The sequence below is a fragment of the Anabrus simplex genome, chromosome 1 (genome assembly GCF_040414725.1).
Source record: "Anabrus simplex isolate iqAnaSimp1 chromosome 1, ASM4041472v1, whole genome shotgun sequence".
NCBI lineage: Eukaryota > Metazoa > Arthropoda > Insecta > Orthoptera > Tettigoniidae > Anabrus > Anabrus simplex.
The window spans coordinates 697,864,704-697,892,060 of record NC_090265.1 but is presented as its reverse complement, the minus strand read 5'-3'; the positions used below and the strand labels follow the sequence as shown (position 1 = coordinate 697,892,060).

At 41.1% G+C, this 27,357-nt stretch overlaps 1 protein-coding gene across 1 annotated transcript; it reads right to left on the bottom strand.

Moving 5' to 3' along the window:
* Positions 1-870: 870 nt before the first annotated feature.
* On the bottom strand, positions 871-27,357 carry LOC136886718 (uncharacterized). Its single transcript, XM_068227354.1, has 2 exons — positions 27,219-27,357; positions 871-1,411 (listed from the first exon to the last, which is right to left on the bottom strand). The coding sequence occupies exons 1-2, from the start codon at positions 27,298-27,300 to the stop codon at positions 1,206-1,208; spliced, it is 288 nt and encodes a 95-aa protein (XP_068083455.1). The 5' UTR covers positions 27,301-27,357; the 3' UTR covers positions 871-1,205.

The window sequence follows — 27,357 nt, the reverse complement described above, 5'->3', positions numbered from 1 at the left end:
CCGACACAGAAGGTCTTTTTTGCTATTTGTTTTACGTCGCAACGACACAGATACGTTTTATGGCGACGATGGGATAGGAAAGGCCCAGGAAGTGGAAGGAAGCGGCCGTGGCCTTAATTAAGGTACAGCCCCGGCATTTGCCTGGTGTGAAAATGGGAAACCACGGAAAACCATCTTCAGGGTTGCCGACAGTGGGGCTCGAACCCACGATCTCCCAATTACTGGATACTGGCCGCACTTAAGCGACTGCAGCTATCGAGCTCGGTACAGATAAGTATTATGGCGACCATGGGATAGGAAAGGCCTAGGAATGGGAAGGGATGCGGCTGTGGCGTTCAGTGAAGTACAGCCCCAACATTTGCCTGGTGTGAAAATGGGAAACCACGGAAAACCATTTTCAGGGCTGCCAATAGTGGGGTTCGAACCCACTATCTCCCGGATGCGAGCTCACAGCTGCGCGCTCCTAACCGCACGGCCAACTAGCCAGGTTTGTATAACGAGTTTCTTGCTTCAAACGATCGTTTCTGAATATTGATCAGGACCATTCTTCATGCGACATCCTGTATATGTACAATTTGTTTTATGCCAGATAGGTCTTGTGGCAAAGACTGGGAGTAGGAAGGAAGCGACCGTTGCCTTCATTACGGTACAGCCTGGTGTGAAAGTGGGAAACCACAGAAAACCATATTCAGGACTGCCGGCAATGACGAACAGATAACTTACACAGTGAGAAAAGGGAATTCAAAAGATCTGCCTCTTTCAGCAAGAAACCTGACGAATTGCTGTGTATCATTGTTCTTCTTTTGTCCATTGTTGTCTTAGCTGTTTTATTTTTGGCATTGAAAGATCTGAAAACATTTTTTTCAATATTGCATTTATTTCTGATATCCATTTTAACCTAAGGAAAAACTTCGAAAACAATAATACCACAGAATACAGGAAATGTTGATACTGATAACCTTGTTTTCAACATGAACGACGGGAGAAAACATTCACACAACATTCAGTTTATCAGTGTTTTGATATGACAGTTGGCAGCCCTGTACTGGCATAAATAATTCTCTGTTAGCAGCAGCTCATGTTATACAAGAAGCGTAACAGGCAGTATTTATGTAGGCCGATGACAAGTGGCAGTTGTAGACCCTGTGACTCTGTTGTAGTAATGTAAATAGGCAGTTGGTAGCACTGTTTCATTTGGAAGCACTTCAGATGGATGTTGGCGCGTCGTACCAGGGAGGCATCCACCGGATGTGATGGTCTGTTCGACGCCCTGCAGCCTTAGACCGTGGGATGTCCAGCAGGTTGCTACGAGGTACGTCGAACTTACGTCTCTGGTTCCCGTTGGCCTCCTCCTGCAGCACCACGAAGGCGTGGTTATCGAGCGCGTTACGACGTGAAGGGGACACCGACCCTGCAACAAGTAACACTCTATCAAATTCAAACTAGTATCAACAGGTTTCAGCAGTTATCCACTCTAAACTAAATTTTTGGTATGTGCGCTACAATGGCCAGGACATTGTTAGAGGTGGGGAAGTTCTGAATTAATTGTATTAACTGCATTAAAACTGTTATTTATTTAGCGTTTGGCAATATAAAGATATACAGGATGAACCGAAATTCGCGCACTCGGGCGTTGCTGCACGACTCCTCACATGCCAGCAGTAAAAAAGTGTCTCTCACAAAAGTTCGTCCTGCGAGTATATCCAGCAGAAAAAGGACGTTGAAGAGTGGCAATCTTGCAACACTGTAACCACATGTAGGGTAACTATCTCTGTCAGCACATACAAGTCGTGCAGTACAGTTGGTGCAGTGGATAGAGTGTTGGGTTAGCATGTAGAAGGTCGAGGGGTTGATCCTGGGTTGAGGCGTATGTTTTTTTCGTAAATGTAGTCCAGGTGGTATGGTATCTGGTATCTTAATCGTCAACAGCAAATAAATTCACGCCCATGACGTGGAAAGGGCGTCTTTCAAAGCTGACCAATGAAACGATTGTTCGTCCATTTCTAGGATCGTAGTATGTAAGTGCAAATACTTTCTAGAGCACCCGCTGTAATCGCTATTGACGATTAAGATGCCAGATACCATACCACCTGGACTACATTTACGAAAAAAAAACATGCGCCCTAACCCAAGATCGAACCCTCGACCTCTTGCAGGCTAACCTCAACTGCACAATACGACTAATATGTGCTGACAGAGGTAGTTACCTGACATGTGGTTACATTGTTGCCATGTTGCCACTCTTCAACGTCCTTTTTCTGCCGGATATACTCGCAGGACGAACTTTGATGATGCTTGTTGTTTTAAGGGGCCTAACATCGAAGGTCATCGACCCAGGACGAACTTTTGTGAGATACATTTTTTTTATTGCTGGGATGTGAGGAGTCGCGCTGCGACGCCCGAATGCGCGAATTTCGGTTCACCGTGTATATTAGTTAACCACATGTTGTAGTTTGGGTAATCTTTCCACAGACTGGTTTGATACAACCCTCCAAGCCACCCTATCCTGTGCTAACATTTTCATTTCTACGTAACTACTATATCCTACATCCAGTAACGGTGATTAGGGCGGCCGAGGGGGCGCAGTCGGCCCCCACTTTGTCAGAAAATATTAACACTTTTATTCCGTTTTAGCCGGTTGATACTAGGAATTACAAGAATTATTATAAAGAAAGCAATTTGTACAATCCCTGTTGTCTTATCAGCTAATTCTGTCCATTATTTCTTTAACCCTACACTACATAGTGTAGCGTTTTCGCTACATAATATTCTTCTTCTTGTAGTCCAGTAATATGCTAAAAGATGGCAAACCTAGCTATGTACATAATATCTTTCAAATATGTACTTCCAGAAATTATGCTACAGGGGGCTAAGGGCAATGATTTTCTCCATCTATGTGCTATGTTATCTTAGCCTCAGGCAGTTGGGCATTTGTCATGGGGGCTGTACATGCATGAGTAGCATTGAAATATAATTCTAGGTGATTCGCTGACGATTGAAGTTTAACAAAAATACTGCACTATCCACAATATACTTATCTCTTAGCATAATTGTCTAATAATGTTTAATTTACAATATTTGTTACTAAAAAGTCATGAAATATGGTTGTAGAGTTTTTGCTACATCATGCAGCTAAGGCATTTATTTTCAGATGCATGTTTGAAGGTTACGGGCAGCAATGACTTGAAGTACTTATTGATAGTGTTCTATTTAATGATTATTTCAATAATGCTGCAAGATTTAAGTCCTAATAATAATAATAATAATAATAATAATAATAATAATAATAATAATAATAATAATAATAATAATAATCGTATATATTGTAATTTATATTGCGTTTTCTCAACATGGATTTGTTTACCTTTATCAAATATATTCGTAATTCCTTTTGACATAAATGTCATATCTGGGGATCATCTGAAAATATGCGTTACGGAAGGTAGTTTGACAAAAGTGTAACCCTAGCAACTCTGCAGGCTGTGATGTAAAGTGTGGATGGATGGCCAGACATTGTTACCTAGCAACCGTGCAGGCTGTGATGTAAATTATGAATGGATGGCCAAGCAGTGTTACCCAGCAACCATGCAATCTCTGTTTTATGGCTGATGGTCATCTGAAATTAGCAGCCGTAAATGGATGGCCATGACCGAGCAGCACTGCGTTTGAAAAAGAATGCAGATTTTTCAAAGGCTATCACATCAGTTGAACTGCGGATATGACCTACGCATTTGAGCAAGCTATTATTTTCCAATTCCTTCAATGTAATAAATCTCTTTTAATTGTTTAAAAATAATTTTATTAGTTTTCTATGTTATTATAAGTAATAAACAATAATTCTGCTCATATACTGTACTGGGTAACATTTGTACATTAGTAGCCTTCAATGCATGATGTAGCGTTTTTGCACATTCCTGAATTTTTCCCTTTTTGCCCACCAGTATGATCAAATACATCAAAAATATGTTGTCAGTGTGATGTTACATATGTAATCTCCCTCTAGTAATATTTTCACTTCAGAGTTGTGGGTGTAAATAAATTCATGCAGTGTAGGGTTAATTATTAACAAAATTACTGGCGGAAATACGCACAAAATGTCGTTCGTCGCGGACAACCGATTTATATAGCGCCAGAGTAAGTAGAGGAGTGGTGTGCTGTGCTGTGCTGTGAGGAAGGGTAACGGGGGTATTTTCCCCCGCAAAGTTAGGGACTCTGACGTATGATTCACCCGCTTAACGCGCGCATTCGTCTGTCTGGCAGTCTCTTTAGTGTCTGTTAGTTTCTTAGTGTGTAGTGAAATATTAAATGATTTTAATTGTATAATTACGCCCTACTTCTATTTAATTGTAACACATGTACAATATTGTTCCTTTGGCGAAAGTTTTATTGTACACTATTCAATCAAAATCTGAACAAACTATTTCTTCCGCACTTAAGTTGGTAAATTATGAACCGTTACCTCTCTGTCAAAATTCGCTTAGAGAGCACCAAAATCTTACCATTTTGTAGCTGTTTTCTTTTTATGTACACCCCCTCCCCCATCTTCCGCTTTGTCCCACAAACCCTGCTGTTTGTTGTCTATACCTTCTTTTTTTTTAACGCGGCACTTTTAATTCCCAATCGCCGCAACTACCAACATCTGCTCTAATCTGTTTGTCGTATTCATACCTTGGTCTAACCCTACCGTTCATGCCACCTACACTTCCCTTAAAAACCAACTGCACAAGTCCTGAGTGTCTCAAGATGTGTCCTAACATTCTGTACCTTATTCTGATCAATGTTCGCCATATCGTTCTCCTGTCACCAGTTCGAGTCAGTATCTCTTCATTCATGATTCAATTTATCCATCTCACCTTCAACATTATTCTGTGACACCACATTCTTCTATTCTCTTTCTTTCTGAGCTAGTTATCGTCCATCTGTCACTTCCGTACTGTACCATGCTCCAGACGAAAGTCTTCAGTAACGAAATTCTAATCTCTGTTTCAATGTTCGAAGTGAACAAACTTCTTTTCTTAAGAAAGACCTTCTTTGCTTGTGCTAGTCTGCATTTTATGCCCTCCTTGCTTCTGCCATTGTTCCTTATTTTACTACCCAAGTAACAATATTCATCAACTTCCTTTAAGGCTTCATTTCCTAATCTAAAATTTCCTGCATGACCTGACTTCGACTGTACTAATTTGTTTCTTATGGATTTATTTATTTTCATCTTGTTCCCCTTCTCCAATACTGCGTGCATACCATTCAGCAATTTCTTCAGATATTCTGCAGACTCATAAATAACAATATCGTCACAAATCTCAAAGTTTTGAATTCCTCTTCTTGGATTGTGATTCCCTTTCCAAATTCTTCATTGATTTCCTTTGCTGCCTGCTAACATTGAAAAGGAGAGTGGACAAACTGCAGCCTTGTCTCACTCCTTTCTGGACTGCTGCTTCTTTCTCTAAACTCTCGATTCTTATCAGTGCAGGCTGATATTTGCACACATTGCATATAATTCTTCTTTCTCTATATTAGATCCCGATCACCTTCAGAATCTCAAATAGCTTTGTCCAGTCAACATTATAGAATGCCTTAATAGGAGAAATACACACAATCTGATCAAAAATACACGGACATTCCCATACATTAGTAAATGACAACAGATGACGCATCGTACCGTATAAAAAGTACACAAAGAGATCGGGTTGGCTTAGTGACCTTTAACGTGGGTTAATCATTGGTTAGCACAGAAGCAAGAAATCTGTAAGGAACATTTTTTACCTTACGGATGTATCCACATGGACTGTCAGTTGTAGTCTCATCCTTGACTTTGACAATATAAAATTGGCTGAGGTATGAGCGATACTAGTAATGCCATTCTTTATGCGGCCAGTCCCTGCTATGAATGGTGTGAAAATGTTGCTCATAGGATCGGTTGGTGCGAGCATTTCTGTGGGCTTGGCAGACTGATTAGAAACTTCTGGATTGGTGAGGAAACTAACGAAAAACTAGCCATTTCCCTATAGTGCGTTTTTAGTGATGTCTAAGCCATCTATGACAGCTGATGGTGGAGTTATTGAGGATCCAACCAGTCCTCGGGCTGAATACCCAACATACGTCAATAATTCTCTTGTACAATGATTCTCGGCGTGTAAGAACACCCGTGTATATATGAAGTTTGCATGGGTACAAATATCGTACAATAGAAAAGTACATCGACACTAAAATCTACGATCCCTCTACTCCATGACATGATTAAAAGTAGTTAAAAAATTTGCCAACAAATAGCACAAGAAGCTACAAACGATACCTGTGCGTAAAACGGAGATCTCCGGGGCTCGTCAACAACCGCTGGCCGCAGTACTACGGAGATCTCCGGGGTCCGTCAACAACCGCTGGCCGCAGTACTACGGAGATCTCCGGGGCTCGTCAACAACCGCTGGCCGCAGTACTACGGAGATCTCCGGGGCTCGTCAACAACCGCTGGCCGCAGTACTACGGAGATCTCCGGGGTCCGTCAACAACCGCTGGCCGCAGTACTACGGAGATCTCCGGGGCTCGTCAACAACCGCTGGCCGCAGTACTACGGAGATCTCCGGGGTCCGTCAACAACCGCTGGCCGCAGTACTACGGAGATCTCCGGGGCCCGTCAACAACCGCTGGCCGCAGTACTACGGAGATCTCCGGGGTCCGTCAACAACCGCTGGTCGCAGTACTACGGAGATCTCCGGGGTCCGTCAACAACCGCTGGTCGCAGTACTACGGAGATCTCCGGGGCTCGTCAACAACCGCTGGCCGCAGTACTACGGAGATCTCCGGGACTCGTTAACAACCGCTGGCCGCAGTACTACGGAGATCTCCGGGGTCCGTCAACAACCGCTGGCCGCAGTACTACGGAGATCTCCGGGGCTCGTCAACAACCGCTGGTCGCAGTACTACGGAGATCTCCGGGGTCCGTCAACAACCGCTCGCCGCAGTACTACGAAGATCTCCGGGGCTCGTCAACAACCGCTGGCCGCAGTACTACGGAGATCTCCAGGGTCCGTCAACAACCGCTGGTCGCAGTACTACGGAGATCTCCGGGGCTCGTTAACAACCGCTGGTCGCAGTACTACGGAGATCTGCGGGGCCGGTCGTCAATGTGTTAAGTGGCTGTCATCACTAACTGAGACTAAACACGATACCTTAGCACTGTTAACACTGTTGCATTCAGCGCCTGTGACAGGTTATGGCGAAAACACTCACGGGGTGGGCGGTTGCAGAGTGGGTCTCGGCCCACAAGTGACCACGGCTGGACTGTGGTCCGACAGCCCTGAACTCCGACCGGCCAACCGAGGAGAGGAGGGGTTCTACGTCTCTACCGTGGCTATACGCCTCTGTATTCAGGCTGGTCGCCACCATCGGCTGTCCTGAGAATAATGGTTTTCCGTGGTTTCTCATTGTCCTCCACTAAGACAAATTCTGAAACAGTTCCCAGTATAGGCCACGGCCGCCAACCCCTCACCTTCTCCGCACATCCCGTTCTCCGATACAAATCTCCTGGCCTGAGAGACGGCGTCACCATCTAGGAGGCCCGCCTCTCACCTTCAGGGGAGCAATGAAAACATTTAAGTAATAACCACGCACGGCGCCGATAGATCGGCTCTGGCGTATTTGTATTGACGGGTTATGCTCATTTGTGTGGCTGCTGGATGGCAACGTGATGGTAACTTAAAACATTACTTTTCATCTTACTCAACAGATAGATCCACTAGTCCTACGAATTTTTTTTTTATTTTCGACAAATTAATCTTTTGACCGTAAATGTTCATGTTGTGGTGGCTCGAAGTTTGTGTTTGGCTTACGAATACGATAATTTGATTTTGTGTGTGTGTGTGTGTGTGTGTTCGCTGTATTTACTGAAACATCATTTTTAAATACTTTCATCACTCCTTTTCTGTATGTGCTTGCATCACCGTTTATCTCAATGCTCGAGACAAGTTAGATATGCTCGAATTTTAACATATTTTTTACAAATTGCTTTACGTCGCACCGGCACAGATAGGTCTTATGGCGACGGTGGGTTAGGAAAGGGATAGGAGTGGAAAGGGCGCGACCGTGGCCTTTATTAAGTTACATCCCCAGCATTTATTTGCCTGGTATGAAAATGGGAATCCACCGAAAACCATCTTCAGGGCTGCCGATAGTGGAGTTGGAACCCATGATCTCCTGACTGCAAGCTCACAGCTGCGTAATCCTAACCGCACGGCCAACTCGTTCAGTTGCTCGAATATTCTAATGATTTAGACAGTAATAGTGTCTTTGTGACGAAAGTGATTCCCATTATGAAGGAAATTGTGACTGTACATCTAACGATTTCCGCACACTCATTCCAGACCACTGTACGCCAGGCTGTGAGGAAGATGACGTCGATGAAAGTGAGGTGTTCAGTGAATATCTTTGTGTGATACTTCATAAATGAATTGTAACGCTACCATCAGGATTAAATGTTGTATCTTTGAGGTTCAAAAGTTATTTACCTTCTTCTTCTCTCTAATCCCAAATTTGGTGGGTGACATGCATGTCCTAAGCGTTCCCTTTCTTTGGCCAGCAGCTTCAACTGCAATAGCTGTGCTTGTCTTTAATTTTGTCGAGAAATTGCGCTCTGGGCCTTTCTTTGGTCCTTCTACCTTCCATTTTCTCTTCAGACACGGTGGTGCACCAGTCAGAATGACGAAGCAAGTGACAAACGAAGCTGTTTCTTCTTTTGTTCACGGTTTCAACCAAGGTACGTGTCTCATTTACTCTTTTGAGAACGTTCCCGTTCGTGACTCTGATATTCTTAATAGTCGACGGCAGCGCCACATCTCAAAGGCCGTGAGTTTTTATTTATTTTCTTTAGCGTATAATGCATACAAGACAATATCAAATACATTTACACAGATGTACAATTTACAGCGTACAGAATTCAGGGGAAATAATGTGTGAAATTTCTGTCATTGAAAACCATTTTTATTTTGGAAGATCATTCTTAATTCTTTTCTTTCTTTCTTAATCCGTTTACCCTACAGGGTTGGTTTTCCCTCGGACTCAGCAAGGGGTCCCACCTCTACCACCTCAAGGGCAGTGTTCTGCAGCGCCAGACTTGGGTCGGGGGATACAACTGGTCAGGAAGCTGCCTCTGTGGATCAGCGGTAGAGTGTCGGCCTCCGGATCCCAAGATAGCGGGTTCAAACCCGGCAGAGGTGGTCGGATATTTGAAGGGCGGAAAAAAGTCCATTCGACACTTCATGTCGTACGATGTCGGCATGTAAAAGATCTCTGGTGACACATTTGGTGTTTACCCGACAAAATTCATTAAATCTCAGCCATAGACGCCCAAGAGAGTTTCGGTTTACTCGGTCTGCCACCTAGTGGGGGCCTAGAGTAAAACGGAACGTCGAAATTGACGAGCAGACAGCCAGATGGCGTCAAATTTGAAATGTCTGCACACGGTAGCTGAGGCCACGCGATTATTATTATTACTGGTCATATGACCAGTACCTCGCCGAAGCGGCCTCACCTGCCTTGTGGGGGATGAGACGATTCGAAAGGATAGACAAGAAAGATGGAAGGAAGCGGCCGTGGTCTTAACACAATGCTGTCCGCTCACGTATCAATACGTGTTTCCAAGCACGGCGCTCTGTAGCCGATCACGTATAAATACGTGTTTGTGCAAGTCTGCCTTCTGATGCCATCTAACGGTTATTGAGGAAATATTTGCAGATTATCGTTGATGTGCCTAAATGGTAGAAAAACTATGCTTCTTTTAGTACTGGTTTTGCCCGTTTTAGTGCGTCAGTTGCATTTGTTTTTGCCTTCGAATATCTTCCGTGTATCCATCAATGCTAGTAAACAAAAATGGCAGCCCCGGTAAACAAAAACACTGGACTGACTCCTGGTGATATTATACATGAATTATACGCTGATAATTTGTCATATGTTTCCCGTCATTGTGAGGAGAGTGAAGTTGAATTGTCTAATGATAATTCTAGTGCTAGTGTCATGCATTTATGTGGAAGTGATGCGTTGAATGACACGTTTATTGCACCATGTGAGCAATGACCTGATGCTTCAGATAGCAAAGATGGTCTAGATGAAAGTACTGTTGATAATATTCTCCCTATTTCTGGTAGTGAGTGGCCTAACAGGATATTATACTGTTTTTGGAGTCTTTCTCGTGGACGCCTGGCGTTAAAATTTCGCCGAGTGAACCTGAAAATATCGGTAGTGATGTCAAGTTGTTCATTTGTAATGATTTGTTGGCATATATGGTGGAGGAATCAAACAGATATCAATACCAGAATGAACCGAAATATAAAATCTCACCTAAAACTTTAAAGTGGACAGATATAACTGTGAATGAACCTGAAATTATTAAATTATGATACCCTGCAATAACTCCACGTCTCTGCCAAAACCTTCCGGCCACAGTGGCCAGTTATACGTCGGATGGGCCGGACAGCAATGTGTTAAGTTAGGTACCATCCTGGCATTTGCCTGGAGGAGAAGTGGGAAACCATGAAAAACCACTCCGAGGATGACTGAGGTAGTAATCGAACCCTCCTCAACTCAGTTGACCTCCCGAGGGTGAGCGGACCCCGTTCCAGCCCTCGTACCACTTTTCAAATTTCGTGGCAGAGCCGGGAATGGAACCCGGGCCTCGGGGGGTGGCAGCCAATCACACTAACTACTACACCACAGAGGCGGACTATTTTTGAAAATGATTTTCAAATTTTAATATCGTGCAATAATACACCCAAGAAGTTTGAACTAGCGGAGAGAAACTTTCTGAAGAATGTGGTGGGACCCCAAAGAACAGCGAAAGGTTTGTATAGAAAAAAAAGGAAACGAAGGATTATATCTCGAGATGGAAAAGATCTCAGATAATATCCGCAAGAGGAGAGCCATGCTCTTCGGACATACCTACGAAATGAACCCTGGAAGTGTTGTGTATTAAGAGAGTTATTTAACACACGAAATAAAATTATATTAAAGGAGAATTGCAGTGATACAGTATTGCGAAATGTGTGCCACTTGCACATTAAACTCGAAGTCCAGCTTCTGCTGAAGGAAAAGTCTTTCCATAGAACGGACGGTTTTTTCACATAAACAGATTACTACAACACTTGAGATATATACAATATTTACACGTTGCCAGTACACAAACTAAATGAAGACTCGCTGAGGGAGAAAAGTTGCATAGCAACTGACTTGCAAAATCGAAGTGCTCATTAAAGAGCTGAAGATTTGAGAATGTAAACTTTGGAGAGACGTCAGTGAGTCTAGAGGTGGAAACCTCACGAGATTGCTTCAGTCCACCTGTTCAGTAAGCTGCATATACAGTAGTGTCGTGCATTGTTCGAACTTGAGACGGGTAACCAAGACAGAACATCATGTGCCTAGCCGCATATGCAACCAGTATCACGCTTGAGTGGAGCCTGTAAGCTAAAATGCCCGAGTTTGCTCCAATTCGTTCGACAGGTCATGTTCGGAGCGAAGCTTGCTGACTAGGGAGGATGGCCTTGCTTGCTTTACTGACGTTGCAAGCAATGTGGTATTTTCAGATATAGGGAATCCCTTGTTTACATTCGGAGGTATAAAAGGGCGAAGGAATGGTTGAGTTACCCGTTAGTTTTGAGCTGAAGTTCACCATGCCACGTCTATCGACGGACAGCGTCATGGCTAAAATTCAAAGCAGTGAATATAAACTAATCAAGAGAGATGGGATCAGTTCTGATATTTGGAAGAAGTTCCTGCTTGTGGTCATTGCAGATAGTCAGCAGACAGGGTATGTTTCCTGTGAAATGTGCAATGCACTGTTAACATATCAATCTGGTACAACTCATTTAAAAAACACGTTTGCAAATTTAATGCTGGCTTTTCTCGCCAAGTATTGCCCGGCACTACAAAGCAAACAATAACTAACGTGTGTGATTTCATGTGTGCCAAAGATTTACGACCGTCTAACACTGTTGCCGGAGAAAGCTTTAAAGAATTAGGGCAAGAACTGATTAATATCGGTGCTAATTTTGGAAAAGTAGATATTGTTGATGTGTTACCGCATCCTTCCACCATCAGCAGAAACGTCCAAGCAAAGGTAGATGAAATACGAAGCGAAATAATGCCGCTGATTATTTCTGCCATGCACGACAAATGTTGCTCGGCTACTGTTGATATGTGGACTGACCAATACAACCAAACCCATTATCTGACGCTGACTACGCAGCATATAGACAGAGAGTGGAAGCTGATCAGTAATGTGCATTTTACTACAAAATTTCCAAATACAAAGAAAACAAGTGCAAGTATAATTGAGGAAGTTCACGAAAGAATGTCCGAGTTAAACATTCCTCAGTGTGATTATGAAGACATGTTTTTTGTAACAGATCAGGGTTCAAACATAAATAAAGCTTTCGAAGAACATAGACGTCTGCCTTGTGCTGCTCACTGCATAAATACAGCACTTTCGCACGTTTTCGATGAAACGAGATTTCTTGTGGAAGATGCCCCAGTAAGTAAGTAATATGTTTTATTTACCCTGGCAAAGTTAGGGATGTACTCCCTTTCCTACACTTAACCAGTCTTAACCTAGAACACTTAATAATAACTACTGATGACAATAATATGATAATATGGACAATAGTAACAGTAATACCATTAACAAAAGTAACCACACTTAAAAAAAAATCATATCATCTATATAATATAAATCGTACGTAAAGTGCAGAATATAATTATGAATAATGAGTACTAAGAGTATAATTATGAATAATGAGTACTAAGAATATAACTATGAATAATGAGTAATAAGAAACACAATAAACGCCGCAAAGGCAGTAGTGAGGTACCTAAAAAAAGCGGTCATGCTGCCCAGCTTCAAACGACGGTACAGCAATAAGTAATGACGAGGTGGAATAGTCTCTATACAATGTTGCAGTCAGTTTTTAAACAGTATGATCAAATTGTTGCGCTGTTGCGAAATCATAATGCCTTCCAAAAGTTAGATGGCTTCAGTTATGAGGTTGCAGAAGAGATGGTAGCTTTCCTTAAACCATTCAAAGAAGCAACCTATGATCTTGAACATGACACAGCACCAACAATTCACTTAGTACTCTTGTGGTTCCATAAACTGCGGCAGCACTGCTCAGTCAGTGAAACAGACAGTGAGGTATTTGTTAATGATTTACTTCTTCATTTTCTGTCACTTAAGTAATTTGCACATAGCCATTACATTAATATTATGTTGAGCCTTGATTTTGCTTTCAGGAAATCCGTAAAATAAAAATCAGAGCTCACAAGCTATTACGTGATAAGGTACAGGTCTCAACTGTACACAAAATAGCCACATTTCTATGGCCTCCGTTTCGCCACCTGAAAATGTTAGAAGAAGATGAAAGGAAGGACGTAATGGATGAAGTAAGGCGTATCTGTATAACATCCGATATATCAGGTTCGTAATAAAATTTGCTGTGTTTAATTACTTGAGTGATTGTATTATAACGTCCATCAAACATCTCGTTAAGTTTCGTTATTTCTAATTTTATATTTCACTCTATATATCCTTCACCTCGCACTGTCCGTGCATCGACCAGCCTACAAGAGCCTCCGAAGAAAAAGAACAAATTCAGTGAATGGATAAGCGACAGCTCAGCTGCTGGCGACGAAGTAGGGATGTACTGCAATATGAATGCTGGTGAAGATGATGACGACCTACTGCGATGGTGGAAGGAACACGAAACCAGTCTGCCTACTCTGTCAGTAATTGCCAGACGTACGTTGTGCATCCCAGCGACCAGTGCAAGTAGCGAAATAAACTTTAGTAAAGCTGGAATGCTTATAACGAGTCGTAGGAGTCAACTAGACCCAGACCAAGTCAATGACTTGTTATTAATTCACAACAATCAGAAGAATAAGTAATCAGTTTGCAATTAATTCCCAGTTAGGAGCTAGAGTTTGTGCACTAGCCATAGGAAACCTTGAACAAAGAGGACTTTTTAAACTACTTTTGAAGTTTATATTCAACTTAATGTGTTAACGTGAACAGTTGATATAAAATGTCTTTGGTATGGTTAGTAGTGAAATATATACCTTATGCATTAATAATTTGTATTTATTTTTCGTACAAAAGCAGGAAAGTATGCTAGCAGAAGGAATATACGTGGCAGCACGTGAAATTCATTAACCATTTCTCCGACAGGAGCGATATTTAATACAATATTTTCCAGTATTGCTTACCTATATATACGAAGCCGTCCGAGTTCAGTATAATTATAGCATCACAGTCTAAAAATACGAGTTTAGCTATTGACAGTTACATGCCCATGTCCACCATTGAGGGAAAAGCGAATGTTTCGATAGATAAAGGTGCGCGAGACAAACAGCAGAGTACGGCTAAACAAGAACGAGGGGGAGCGAGCACTCCACCTGTGCCTAACAAAGCACGTGAAGGAGCGAGTATGAAGGGGCAAGTTCGAACGAACATAGCTCGCCTCGCCTGTGAGAAGCGAGGTTCGGACATAGCCACACTCGCCAAATATGAACCGAGCATAGAGCGTGTTTTGCACGACACTAATATACAGATCATAATCTGCCCTTCTGAAGTAACGTGTAGCTAGCCGTTGGACGACTGGCTGCTTTCTCTTTTTTGGGGGTGATGGTGGGGGGGGGGGAACCCGCTCCCCCCGCGTGGCAATCAGCTCAATCTACATTGCCTCCGACATGCTATTAGCTTCTAGGAAGAAAGAGATAGCATGCGAGAGCTGGAAAGGTACTGCAGTAGTACCTACCTGTTTGCACGTCAGACGCGTTACCAGGCTAGATTTGTGTTGCTGAAGGGGTGTTAAGGCGTGGTATTAAGGGTCAGGGAAAAACTACATAGTCGGAAAGAGCCTACATGTAAAAGCTGACTGCTTTCTCTTCTGGCCCACTCGCTTATATAGGGTCTCGAGCGGGGACGTGGAGTGTCAGCTGGTCGCCTGGCCAGCTCTACCGGTGAAAACTAAATACAAAACGCTCTGGACGCGGGATTCGAATGTCAGCACCACAGCAAATAAAAAAATTGAGACCAGTAGAACTACGGTGCGCTGGAATCAGCAGGAGGAGGACCTGTAAGAAATGGTAATGCAAAGGACGGAAAATCAGCAACAGGGTTGCTTATAAGTCGAGGAAAAGGACACCAAAAGGTTTGAGCAAAAAGTTAGATCTCGTGCCCAAGCATCGTGGACAGAAGAAAGGAGGAGGTGTAGAGTGAAATGATCAATGACAACTGGTGGAGGATAAAAGCCCAGAAACAGATGAAGCTGAATTCGAATTAACGTGGTCGATAGTCGTCCAAAATAAAAGAAGAAAGAGCACGTCCAAGGTGCAGTGGAACCTCTATATCTCTAATCACGTCGGGAGCTAAATTTTATTTCGTGTTATCGAAATTTCGAGATATAGAGATTATCATTTCGGAACATATATAGCGCATAATTGAATCATATGCATCTACGGGCTTATACTGAATATATTATTTTAACAGTATTTAAAAATATACAAACTCTATTTTACGGCATCATTTTAATTATAATCCTTATTATAGTAACTCTCTAGGAGACAGGATACAGTAGTGAAATAAGAAACATACCTCCGTTAATACCTTTTGGAAAAATCCGTTAGTCTCTTCTGTTTGTTACTGTTAACCTTTTCTCCCTTCACGTTGAAACTTCTCATCAATACCACACAGCCGAGATTCGTAAATGGAGCTTGTAATCCTCGAATTTGGGGGTTTCTTTCGTACTTGACCGGTAATTAATTTACACCCGAGAAACAGCGAGGCATCGCCGATTTTCCGATCCCTATAAATTTTAGTTTTCCTGTTCCCGTCATAAGTTTCCAGCATCACTTTAACCCTTTGTTTACTTGTTAACTGTTCGTCATAAACCACAAATGCCGTATTGCACATTTAATGTTGCGCAATATTCGAGTTACAGTGTATTCTTTGCTTCAAGGGAGGAAATATTTGCTTCAAGAAATCGAGAAATTCGTGTAACCGAATTTCGAGTAATAGAGAAATATTTACACGTGAAGAATAGGACAAACGGCCGGGAAATTTAAGTTACTTCGAGATACTGAAAATTAGAGAAATGGAGCTTCGAGATATCGAGGTTCGACTGTATATTCATTTCTGAAATGCTCATTCATTTATTATTGCATTTTCTTTTATTTTAACGTGTATTAAACTGTTTACTCGATGAGTCAATCATATTTGGTTCCCAGAAATTATACTATTCCACTGGTGACATTATATTCAATCGTAATTCCGTTCAGTAAGAAAGTGAAGAACCTAGGTATGATCCTGACTGAAACTCTTGACTGGTCTGCACACATAAGAAATACATGTACAAAGGTGTACACGACGCTACGCCCTCTAAAACAACATAAGGACATTTTGATACAAGACGTAAAGATACATTTTCTCCAAACTTTGATACTATTGTGAAATTGTCGTCGTTGATGTGACCCGTGAATAACCTACAAAACTTCAACGAGCATTGAACTTGGCTTTTAATTTGAGTTATGATGCTCACATAACCCCCAGCTACACAGCTCTTTCCTGGCTTAAACTCGAAAGGCGACGGAAGTTTCACATTTATCGAATTTGAAGAAAAGTGTACCCAAATACGTTTCTTCAAAATATCATTTATCATCCTCATTCCATAATTCCCATCAACCACGCTTCAATGTATAATAGATCCTTCGTTATGGCTGGGTTACGACATTCGAATTCACTTACAGCTGCTGTCAGGAACTCTGAGTCAATATCAAATTTTAAAACTGCATGTAGAGGCTACCTGTTGAATACCGCTGATTATGTCGTGTGACTGGTGACGTATGACAGGTTGTGTGTAGTGTCCATGTTATTAAGTACTAATAGGTTAGAATGGAAACTTACTTAATCCAGTAACAAGTATACCCTACACTGTACAAAGGTTATGCTATGAAATTTGCATAGATTTTAGGGATACAGCCTATAGAACTCCTTGAATTTATGCTACTCTTCCTACACTGTGGTACAACGGGTTGCATGACACTTCCTACAAACCAGATTACATTCTAACCTATTACCACCTACAAATCCGAGGTATAGTGATTATAGTAGGTAGGCTACTAACATTGCTATTTTACTGTACAGTTGAAGAATTCCGTTGTTCTTATAATTAATATTAGGTCATAATTATATTTTTATTGTTATAGCGTGAATTTACATAATACTTGTAACTCATGTACTGTTTAGGGCCGTGCCTTTATTTCCATTACTTTATTATATATTGTGTTTTGTTTATGCATTGCTTACTGTATATTTTCAGTTCTTATGTAACTTTTTCATTATGACCTTTTCTCATTCTGTTTTACTTTTATGTTTCGGATTTCTTATTATCTTATTTTTAATTTCTTGAGGTTGGCTTTCATTCTTTACATGTTCTCGACATGTGTTAATTAGCTTAGTTATCTTTAATTTTATAATAGAATAGTACATTTCTTTTTATGTGTATCATCTTGTAATTTACATGGTTAAGTGTAAGAGAGGGCCACGAGCTCTAACTTTACCACTGCTAAAATCAATCAATCAATCAATCAATCAATCAATCAATCAATCAATCAATCAATCAATCAATCAATCAATCAATCAATCAATCAATCAATCAATCAATCAATCAATCAATCAATCAATCAATCAATCAATCAATCAATCAATCAATCAATCAATCAATCAATCAATCAATCAATCAATCAATCAATCAATCAATCAATCAATCAATCAATCAATCAATCAATCAATCAATCAATCAATCAATCAATCCGTGTGTCCATAGTTAAACCTCGATCTCTTGGTGAAAATTACAGCTTTGCGTCTGCTAAAGGAAGCTCTACAGGGGCACTTGAAGGGATATCTGTGTTTTATTTTGCGAACATTTCCAGGAATTATGGATATTGTAGGATAAGTTGGATGTCATTAGAAGTATTGAAGAGGTAAGAAGGTACCTCATCCTCCACTGATGAAGCTACTGATTCTGCTGAGAAATGGATCTTCATCATGACTGAAGTGTTTTTTTTTGACCAAAATGTCGAATTTCAATTTTAACCGTACAAGTCCCCCATTTTTTCCTCCTTAAAATCCCGTTAACACTTTTTACCTAAAAATTGCAAATGCTCGATTTAAAGGGTAGCAGTACGGCGTATATAAATCAATCATACGTCCATTTCTCTCACATGGTCAAACAATATTGACTTCAAGGTTCTTTCGGACTACAATTTCAATAACGCCGCTGGAATATATTTACCTTGTGGTAAGAATACGCTTTGCATAAGAGTAGACAGAAGTCTGAGGGAGTAATTTACAGTCCATAGCAGTTTTAAATCAAGTATGTTTCTCAAAACGTTCAGATGCATTTTACTACCTTAAATATATTCATTTCATTGCCATGTATAAAATGTTCCTTGCGACAAAGTCTCATCAGATTCACTTGAAATTTTCTGATAAAATAACAAATAGTTATGCATTTTATTAGCATTCGAATATTATCTTCATATTATTGTTCCTAAAGTAGCACCAAACTAGAGTTTTGCATATGATATGAAAAGTAAAGATTTGTAGAACTTTCTGAAAAACCCAGAGTTATTGTTATATATGTGATTATTTTTGACAACTCTGTCAAATTACATAAGCCAAATATAATTAAAACTAGCAAGATACCCGTGCTTCGCTACGGTATTATACTGAAATTTATAATTGAATGCTTATTGTTTTATATATAATCCGCCGAAATTCGCGATGTGACTCGTTTTCTGAGAGAATCCGCCAAAATTCGCGATCTGACTCGTTTTCTAATAGATTACGGCAGGTTTCCTGCCAGTTTTCAATCTTTCCTTCCAGCAATCGATTTCGTACTTCCCGGGCTAGGTTGGGTCCCTAAATCTTTGTCATCTTTTCCTATAAGCATTTTTAATATGGATCAAATCCTTCAGGAGATCCGGCGTGGTGTCGTCTTGGGTGCCTTGGCGATACTGAACCCGCGGCCGAACTGAATTCTTAGTCATTACCCGTCCAGGACCCGTTTCCAGCGCGGTCCGCACATTTGACGACGGTTCAGAACATTATTATTATTATTATTATTATTATTATTATTATTATTATTATTATTAGATGTTCTGAACCACACAGCAAGATGCAAGACCGCTACTTCGCGGTAAATTACACCTGCTGTCATTGTTTCCAGTCATTCGACAGGGTCAGGAATGGAATGAATAAAGCCCCATCTAGCGGCGACAATAGGAATTATGCCGGCTGCCGAAGTACTCCTCTGGGGCAATGATCGATGAATGACAAATGAAATGAAATATTGAACAGTGTTGCTGGAATGAATGATGACAGGGAAAACCGAAGTATCCGGAGAAAAACCTGTCCCGCATCCGTTTTGTCCAGCACGAATGCCACATGGAATGACCGGGATTTGAACCACGGAACCCAGCTGTGAGAGGCCGGCGCGCTGCCGCCTGAGGAACGGAGGCTCCTTATAAGTACATTATGAACAGTAAAATCAATTGTTCTCACCTCCTTTTACACCCCATCGCCGTTAAGTTTATTTACCCGCCCCCCACAAAAGTTTAAAAGAAGGCGTGTTTCTTTATGTTTAAAGGAGATTCCAAACACCAATGTTCACATCTATTACCTTCAGTTTTGAGATATAAGTATCCCCTTTCACACTCCTACCCCCCCCCCCCCAAGTGAATTTTCCGGCAAAAAATACTTGTTTCTTTAATAGTAAAGTATCTTCTAAATACCAATTATCACGACTATAACTTCTTCAGTTCTTGATTTATGTGACCTCATGAAAGGAATTCAACTCCTTTTCACTCCCTCCCCCAAAATGGTTCCCCCCCAAAACGCGTTTTTCCTTGTTTGTAAAGGAGATCCAAATACTAATTTTCACGTCTGTAACAACTTTAATTTTTATTAGATGTATGTATTCTCATACAATTAAGTCAATTAATTTTTTAATTCCTTCACCCCCGCCCCCTTCATTGGATTTTCTGAGAATACGTGTTTCTTTACTTTTAAAGCAGATTCCAAATATCAAATTTCACGTCTGTAAGATCTTCATTCTTGAGATATCAGTAGCCTAATTAAAAGAATTCTACACCATTTTCAGTCACTTTTACCCCCCCTTCCACCCAAGTGGTATTTCCGAAAACTAAAAATTCACGTCTCTTTATTTTTAATAGAGATAAAAATACCATTTTTCACTTCTGTAGCTTGTTAAGTTTTTTGGAGATATACTGTAGAAATTCTCATTTTGAAATTTCACCCCTTTTTAGTTCCCCTTAAGTGGAGTTTTCAAAAACAAATCATCTATGTTTCTTTACATTTACAGGAGATTCCAAATATCACTTTTTACGTATGTAACATTCTACGTTTCTCAGATATTCTGTAGATGTAGTCTTTCAAAAAATTCACCCCAATTTGTCACTCCCGTTCAACCGCCATTAATTGGATTTTCCAAAAACAAAAAGTACGTGTTTCTTTATTTTTAAAGGAGATCCCATATACAAATTTTCAGTTCTGTAATATCTTCAGTTTCTGAGATATATGTATCCTCATTAAAGGCATTCAACCTATTATTCACCCTTTTAAACCCATCATATTGGGATCTACAGAAAACAAAAAAATACGTTTTCCTTCATTTTAAGGGAGATTCTAAATACCAATTTTTACATCTGTAAACTTTTAAAGTTTTAAGATGTAGACACACTTATTTTAAAAATTCACCCCCCTTTTCACCCCCATTATTTGGATTTTCCCAAAACGGAAAAATACCTGCTTCTTTAGTTTTAAAGTAGATCCCAAATACCAATTTTCAGGTCTGTAATATCTCCAGGTTCTGAAATATAAGTAGCCTCATTAAAGGCATTCAACCTTTTTTTCACCCTTTTCCACCCTTCCTATTGGGATTTTCCGAAAACAAAAAAATACATGTTTCTTTATTTTTAAAGGAGATTCTAAATACCAATTTTTACATCTATAAACTTTAAAAGTTTCGAGATATAGATACACTCATTTTAAAAATTCGCCCCCTTTTCACCCCCCCATTAATTGGATTTTCCGAAACTAAAAAAATACGTGTTTCTTTATTTTTAAAGGAGATCCCAAACACCAGTTTTCAGGTCTGTAATATCTTCAGGTTCTGAAATATAAGTAGCTACATTAAAGGCATTCAACCCGTTTTTCACCCTTTTCCACCATTCCTATTGGGATTTTCCGAAAACAAAAAAATACGTGTTTCTTTATTTTTAAAGGAGATTCTAAATACCAATTTTTACATCTATAAGCTTTAAAAGTTTGAAGATATAGATACACTCATTTTAAAATTTCACCCCCTTTTCAGCCCCACCATGAATTGTATTTTCCAAAAACAAAAAATACATGTTTCTTTATTTTTAAAGGAGATCCCAAACACCAATTTTCAGGTCTGTAATATCTTCAGTTTATGAGATATAAGTATTCTCTTTAAAGGCATTCAACCCATTTTTCACCTCTTTTCACCCCTCCTATTGGGAATTTCCGAAAACAAAGAAAGACGTGCTTCTTTATTTTTAATGAACATTCTTAATACCAATTTTTACATCTGTAAAGTTTAAAAGTTTTGAGATATAGATGCACTCATTTCAAAATTTTACCCCCCTTTTCACCCTCCCATTAATTGGATTTTCCAAAAACCAAAAAATACGTGCTTCTTAATTTTTAAAAGCGAACAAAAGTTCCAATTTTCAGGTCTGTAATGTCTGCGGTTTCTGAGATATAAGTACCGGTATCCTGATTAAAAGGCATTCAACCCCTTTTTCACCCTCTTTCACCCAACCTATTGGGATTTTCTGAAAATAAAAAAATACGGGTTTCCTTATTTTTAAAGAAGATTCTAAATACCAATTTTCACATCTGTAAACTTTTAAAGTTTTGAGATATAGATACACTCATTTTATAATTTCACACCCCCTTTTTACCCCCTTAGCGACGGAATATCCAAAAATCCTCTCTTAGCGAGCACCTACATCTTAATATGAATATATCCTCAAAATTTCATTCATTTATGTCCAGTAGTTTCGGCTCGGCGATGATGAATCAGTCAGTCAGTCAGGACCAGTTACTTTATATATATATATAGATTGTGTCTCAATGGTTATTTTCCATTCAAGACATAAACAATAACAATTATTTGTTAATCACTTCGCAAAAATCAACTGATCAATTTTTCTGTGGTGCTCTATGTTATTAATGCTTGTGTTTTAAATTTGGTTTTATGATAAGTGGAAAATTGTAGATGTCCCCCATTTCAGTCATGACTGCCCTTAACTTCTCTCCGTCTATGCTTCCATGCGATGTACAACGCCTGAAAAAAAAGGAAAGCACCCAGAATGAGTGGTCCAATATTATCCAATTTCGGTATACATCTGTACCATTGATGTGTGAGTAAATGATTCGATTTACAAGGATCTGCAATGTGTAGAACGCCCACTAAAGCGCATTCTTCATGGAACCGTCCTGTTGTTGATAAGTTGTTACCAGTCAACTGCTGTGAGACGGGCAGAGAGGACTACATACAGTACGAAGCACTCGCGATGCCTCGCAGATGCGTTAGACAGCTTATTTACCAAGTGACAACATTTTATATAGGCTGCATTGTAGGACTGCATAAGGCTGGTTGGTCGTATCATGCTATTACCAGACATGTGGGTCATTCAGATGTCACAGAGGCCCGATGTTGGACTCAGTGGGTGCATGAGGGCACCCAATCACATCGTGCAGGTTCGGGTCGAGCAGTAAATACCACCTTGAGGAAAGACCGTCGTATGCTGCGCCAAGCATTGCAGGATCCCATAACTTCGGCACCAGCCATCCGTGAACATGTACTGGAGACTGTACAACATACTATGAGTTCCCGCACAGTGTCCCGACGACTCGCATCCGCAGGATTGGGGTCCTACCGCCCCATGCGTTGGTTGCCATTGACACCGGAAACCCAATGCCTGTGTTTGGAGTGGTGCATTGCCCGGGAGGCATGGACAGAGGACGACTGGCGTCGCATCATGTTCAGTGATGAGTCACGCTTCTCCATAACTTCTGATGACCATCGCGTGCGGGGTTGGTGGCGTCGAGGGCAGAGGGCAGATCCTGACCATATTGTGGACATACACACAGGCGTAATCCCTGGAATCGCGGTGAGAGGAGCCATAGGATATGCGTTCAAGTCACCACTGATAGTGTTACGGCAGACTTTGACGGCACAGCGATATGTCACAGACATTCTGCGTCCGTACGTCCTATCCGTTATGACACAGCACTCTGGGACAGTATGCCAACAAGATAATGCACGTCCACACACAGCACGTGAGTCTATGAACTGACTACAGCGTGGCCAGCAAGGTTCCTGTACCTCTCCATCATAGAACTCGTGCGGGAAGACATTGGAAGGGGGCTCCATCCCAGTACCAACTTGCGTTGTCTGAAGGGACTCAGGAGAGGATCCTAAGGCTGTTTTACACCGTTACGAACCACATAAGTGTATGCATTGAGGCCAGAGAGAGAGAGAGGGGGGGGGGAGGGTGCGACACCCTACCAACCTGATGACAACATTCCGACTGTAACTGCCAACGACCCATATCGTAATCAGTTCAGTAAAGGCACATGGTCTTGCAGCATATGTAGTTTCATTCACTTTAAACCACTCCTTCTGGGTGCTTATCGATTTTTGCCGTGCAGTGTACGAACGGTACCCTAAAATAACCGGAACAACATTGCCGTGGGCGAAGCTTGTGAGTACGCATTTCCGACGCTAGGCATGTATAGTGCATCTCATTGCCAATTCAGTGCCACCTGTGTTGTCGACCTTGCTTGTTCTGTTCATCTGCAGTGATTGTTTTCACTAGCGCTGTTTTGTTCCTGTTTCGTTTTTTAACATATTCCCCAGGTCAGAGCGTTAATGAAACCTTTTATTTGGAAGTTTTAATAAGAAGATTGCTCAAGAGTGTTCGTAAAAAGACCCAATTTGTGGCAGACAGGAGACGGATTCTTCCACCACGACAACGCACCTGCACACACAGGTATCTCTGTTAGACAGTTATTGGTTAAAAATGGCATGGTTCCGCTGCCCGTGCGACTTTTTCTTACTTCCACGTATAAAAAGGGGCATGAAAGGACACGGATTTGACAACATTGAAGTGGTCAAGAAAAAACGAGGGAGGAGGTGTCGGCTATTTCTAAAGATGACTACAAAAATATTTAGAACAGTGGAAGCACCGATGGGACTACTGTATTAGTTGTAATGGAGTTTATTTTGAAGGGGATAAGGTTGTTTTGTAAAAAAATTGAAACTGTATAACGTTTAAAAAAATTCCGTTTTTTGGATACCCCCTCATAAACTCATTACTGGAATGTAACGTATTACAATTTCATTTCACGAAGAAAATTACAGCAAAAATTACATTTCGTGAAAAATAACGATTACAAGTAAAATTACTAATTATTCGTTGGAAGTGTTCCGATTTCTTTTACTCAGTATCTTATCAACTCTGATTTTAATCATTGATATAACTTTATAAAAACATTAATGGCTATAGACCAGGTGATTAGGCAGTAATGGATTAGAATGCTAACATACTGAAGCAAGTAACAAATACATTCTAGCCCGCACAATGGTTCTGCTGTAAGCTATGCATAAACATTAGGGGTTGCAGACTATTAGAAACCCTAGGAAGAGTTATGTTACTCTCACGACATTACAGAATAAGCCGAATTAACATGCATTCGAACCGGTTAAACAGCCTGGATCTTTCTTTTTTTTCTTGCTATTTACTTTACGTCTCACCGACACAGATAGGTCTTATGGCGACGATGGGATAGAGAAGCCCGACGAGTGGGAAGAAAGCGGCCGTGGCCTTAATTAAGGTACAGCCCCAGCATTTACCTGGTGTGAAAATGGGAAACCACGGAGAACCATCTTAAGGGCTGTCGACAGTGGGATTCGAACCCACTATCTCCCGGATGCAAGCTCATAGTTGCGCGACTCTAACCGCAAGGACAACTCCAGCCTGGATCTGTGGACTATCGCAGTTATGAAGAAATTAGGCATATACCAGGTGCATGCATAAGATTTTTCCGGTTTTTTATGGTAAAGAAAACATTTAATTTTCAAAAGTCATCCCCGTACAGGCCATGGGGTGGAAGGTAAAGATTTCCACTATCCGTAACCTCAGCACTTGGTGGGGTAGAGTGGTTAGCTCTACGTCGGGTTGCCTTTGCCCCCAGGAATTAACCTGGTACTAATTTTTGTTGTAGGCTGAGTGAACCTCAGGGTCATATGCACATCCGAAAGTGGAAATCTCGTTTCTTAAATTTTACGACTTCCTGACGGGAAGCGAATCCACGTCCTGTCGGGTGAACCGAACACGCCTTTACTGCCTCGACCAGGCAGACCCTTCATTTTCAAGGGAAATTCAGTTTTTTGTTTATTCAAAATATTGGCCATCGGCTTCTACTGACTTATCTTTCAGGCAAGTTATGAATACCATGCCGGAAGAACTGCTTGCAAACCATTCATCGAACCATTTTTCAACTTCCTCGAAATTGCTGAAGGGCTGCTCTGCGAGCGCGTGGCCCATTGATGCGAAGAGGAGATAGTCAGATGGCGCCACGTCGGGGCAGTACGGCGGGTGCGGAAATATGTCCCATCCTAGCGATTTCAAGGCGTCTTTTAATGGTTTTGCTGTGTGAGACGGTGCATTGTCGTGTAACAAAATCGCTTTGCCATGTCTTCTGGCCCATTCCGGTCGTCTTTCGATCAATGCCTGATTTAAATTAATCATTTGTTGGCGATAGCGTTGTGCACTAACGGTTTAGCCTGAAATTGCTCGTCTTCGCACTTTTGTGGTCTATCAGACGCACACTGTCTTTCACATTGTAATTACCATGTTTAAATTGTCGAAACCATGTCTCACATGTTCTAATCGATGGAGCGTGTTCATCATATGTTTCTACCAGCAAACGATGACTTTCCACAACCTTTTCCTTTGATTAAATAAGAAAAGCAATGCGTGCCGCAAATGTTATTTTCCAGCACAAACGTCGACTTGATCACTGAACGATACAACACAGACGCTAGTGTTTGGCGGACACAACTTGTGTGTGTTGCTAGGTTAATGTCAATCGAACAAACTGGCGGGGATGTGTCAAATTCATACGCTGCGTACTGTTCGCTGGTGCCATCTCTTAGTGAAAGCGGAAAAGACTTATGCATACCTGGTGTATTGACTGGGGAAAGAAATTAGCTTGTCCAAAATTCAAGACGGTTGACTGATAAATTTAAAAAAAATACGTTTATCTGATTATACAACTGAAGAACTGCCATTGGTAAAGAAGTTTAAATATCTGGGTTAATACGTACAAATTAATGGAGGTCTGGAGGCTGAAATACAACACAGGGTAAATAATGGATGGATGAATTGGAAGCAATTGAGTGGAGTACTGTGTGATAAAAAGGTGAGTTGCAGGATGAAAGGAAAACTCTGCAAATCTGTGGTAAGACCTGCGATGCTTCATAGTGCAGAAACTTGGCCGATCACCAAAGCCCAAGAGAGAAAAATGGAAGTGGCAGAAATGATAATGTTCAGATGGATGAGTGGAGTTATAAGAAAGGATAGAGTAAGGAATGATTACATCAGAGGATCAGTGAAAGTGGGACCCATAGGAAAGAAGGTTCAAGAAAGTAGGCTAAGATGGTACGGACATGTGCAGAGAAGAGGGGAGGACTACGTGGGGAAAAGAATTGGAAACCTGGAAATTGAAGGGTCAAGGAAGAGAGGAAGACCAAAAATGAGATGGAAAGGCAAGGTAGAAGGGGATCTAAGAGAAAAAGTTTGGAAGAAGGAAGAAGCAATGGGGAGACATTCACGGAAGAGAAGAATCCACCAAAGCAACGCTGAGCCTACGTGATGTGGGAAAATACTGAGATAAAGAAGAACGATAAGATTAGTCTGATTATACAACTATTTGAAACAGCTAAAGACGGAATGGAGAAATTGTATGTTAGTTGTAAATTGAAGCCGGCTTGTGGCTACTGGAACAGTTGTGTGACATTCTGCTAACAGCCGGCGTCACCATGACCTAGGAATACTATACTCACTGCGAGATGGAGACGGCGAACGGGACGCTGACGTCGTGTAGACACGGCGGTTGCCATTGTCATCCACATCCGTGACCTGCATCCGGAAGTTGGGCGACGGATCCCTGTGCCAAGCGAGCTCCTTGCTGCACTGCGACAC

Coding starts and splice junctions, on each gene's coding strand:
- LOC136886718 (XM_068227354.1), bottom strand. CDS start 27,300: ATGCAGGTCACGGATGTGGATGACAATGGCAACCGCCGTGTCTACACG. Junction 1,412..27,218: donor TTCGCCGTCTCCATCTCGCA/GTGAGTATAGTA, acceptor TACTTGTTGCAG/GGTCGGTGTCCCCTTCACGT.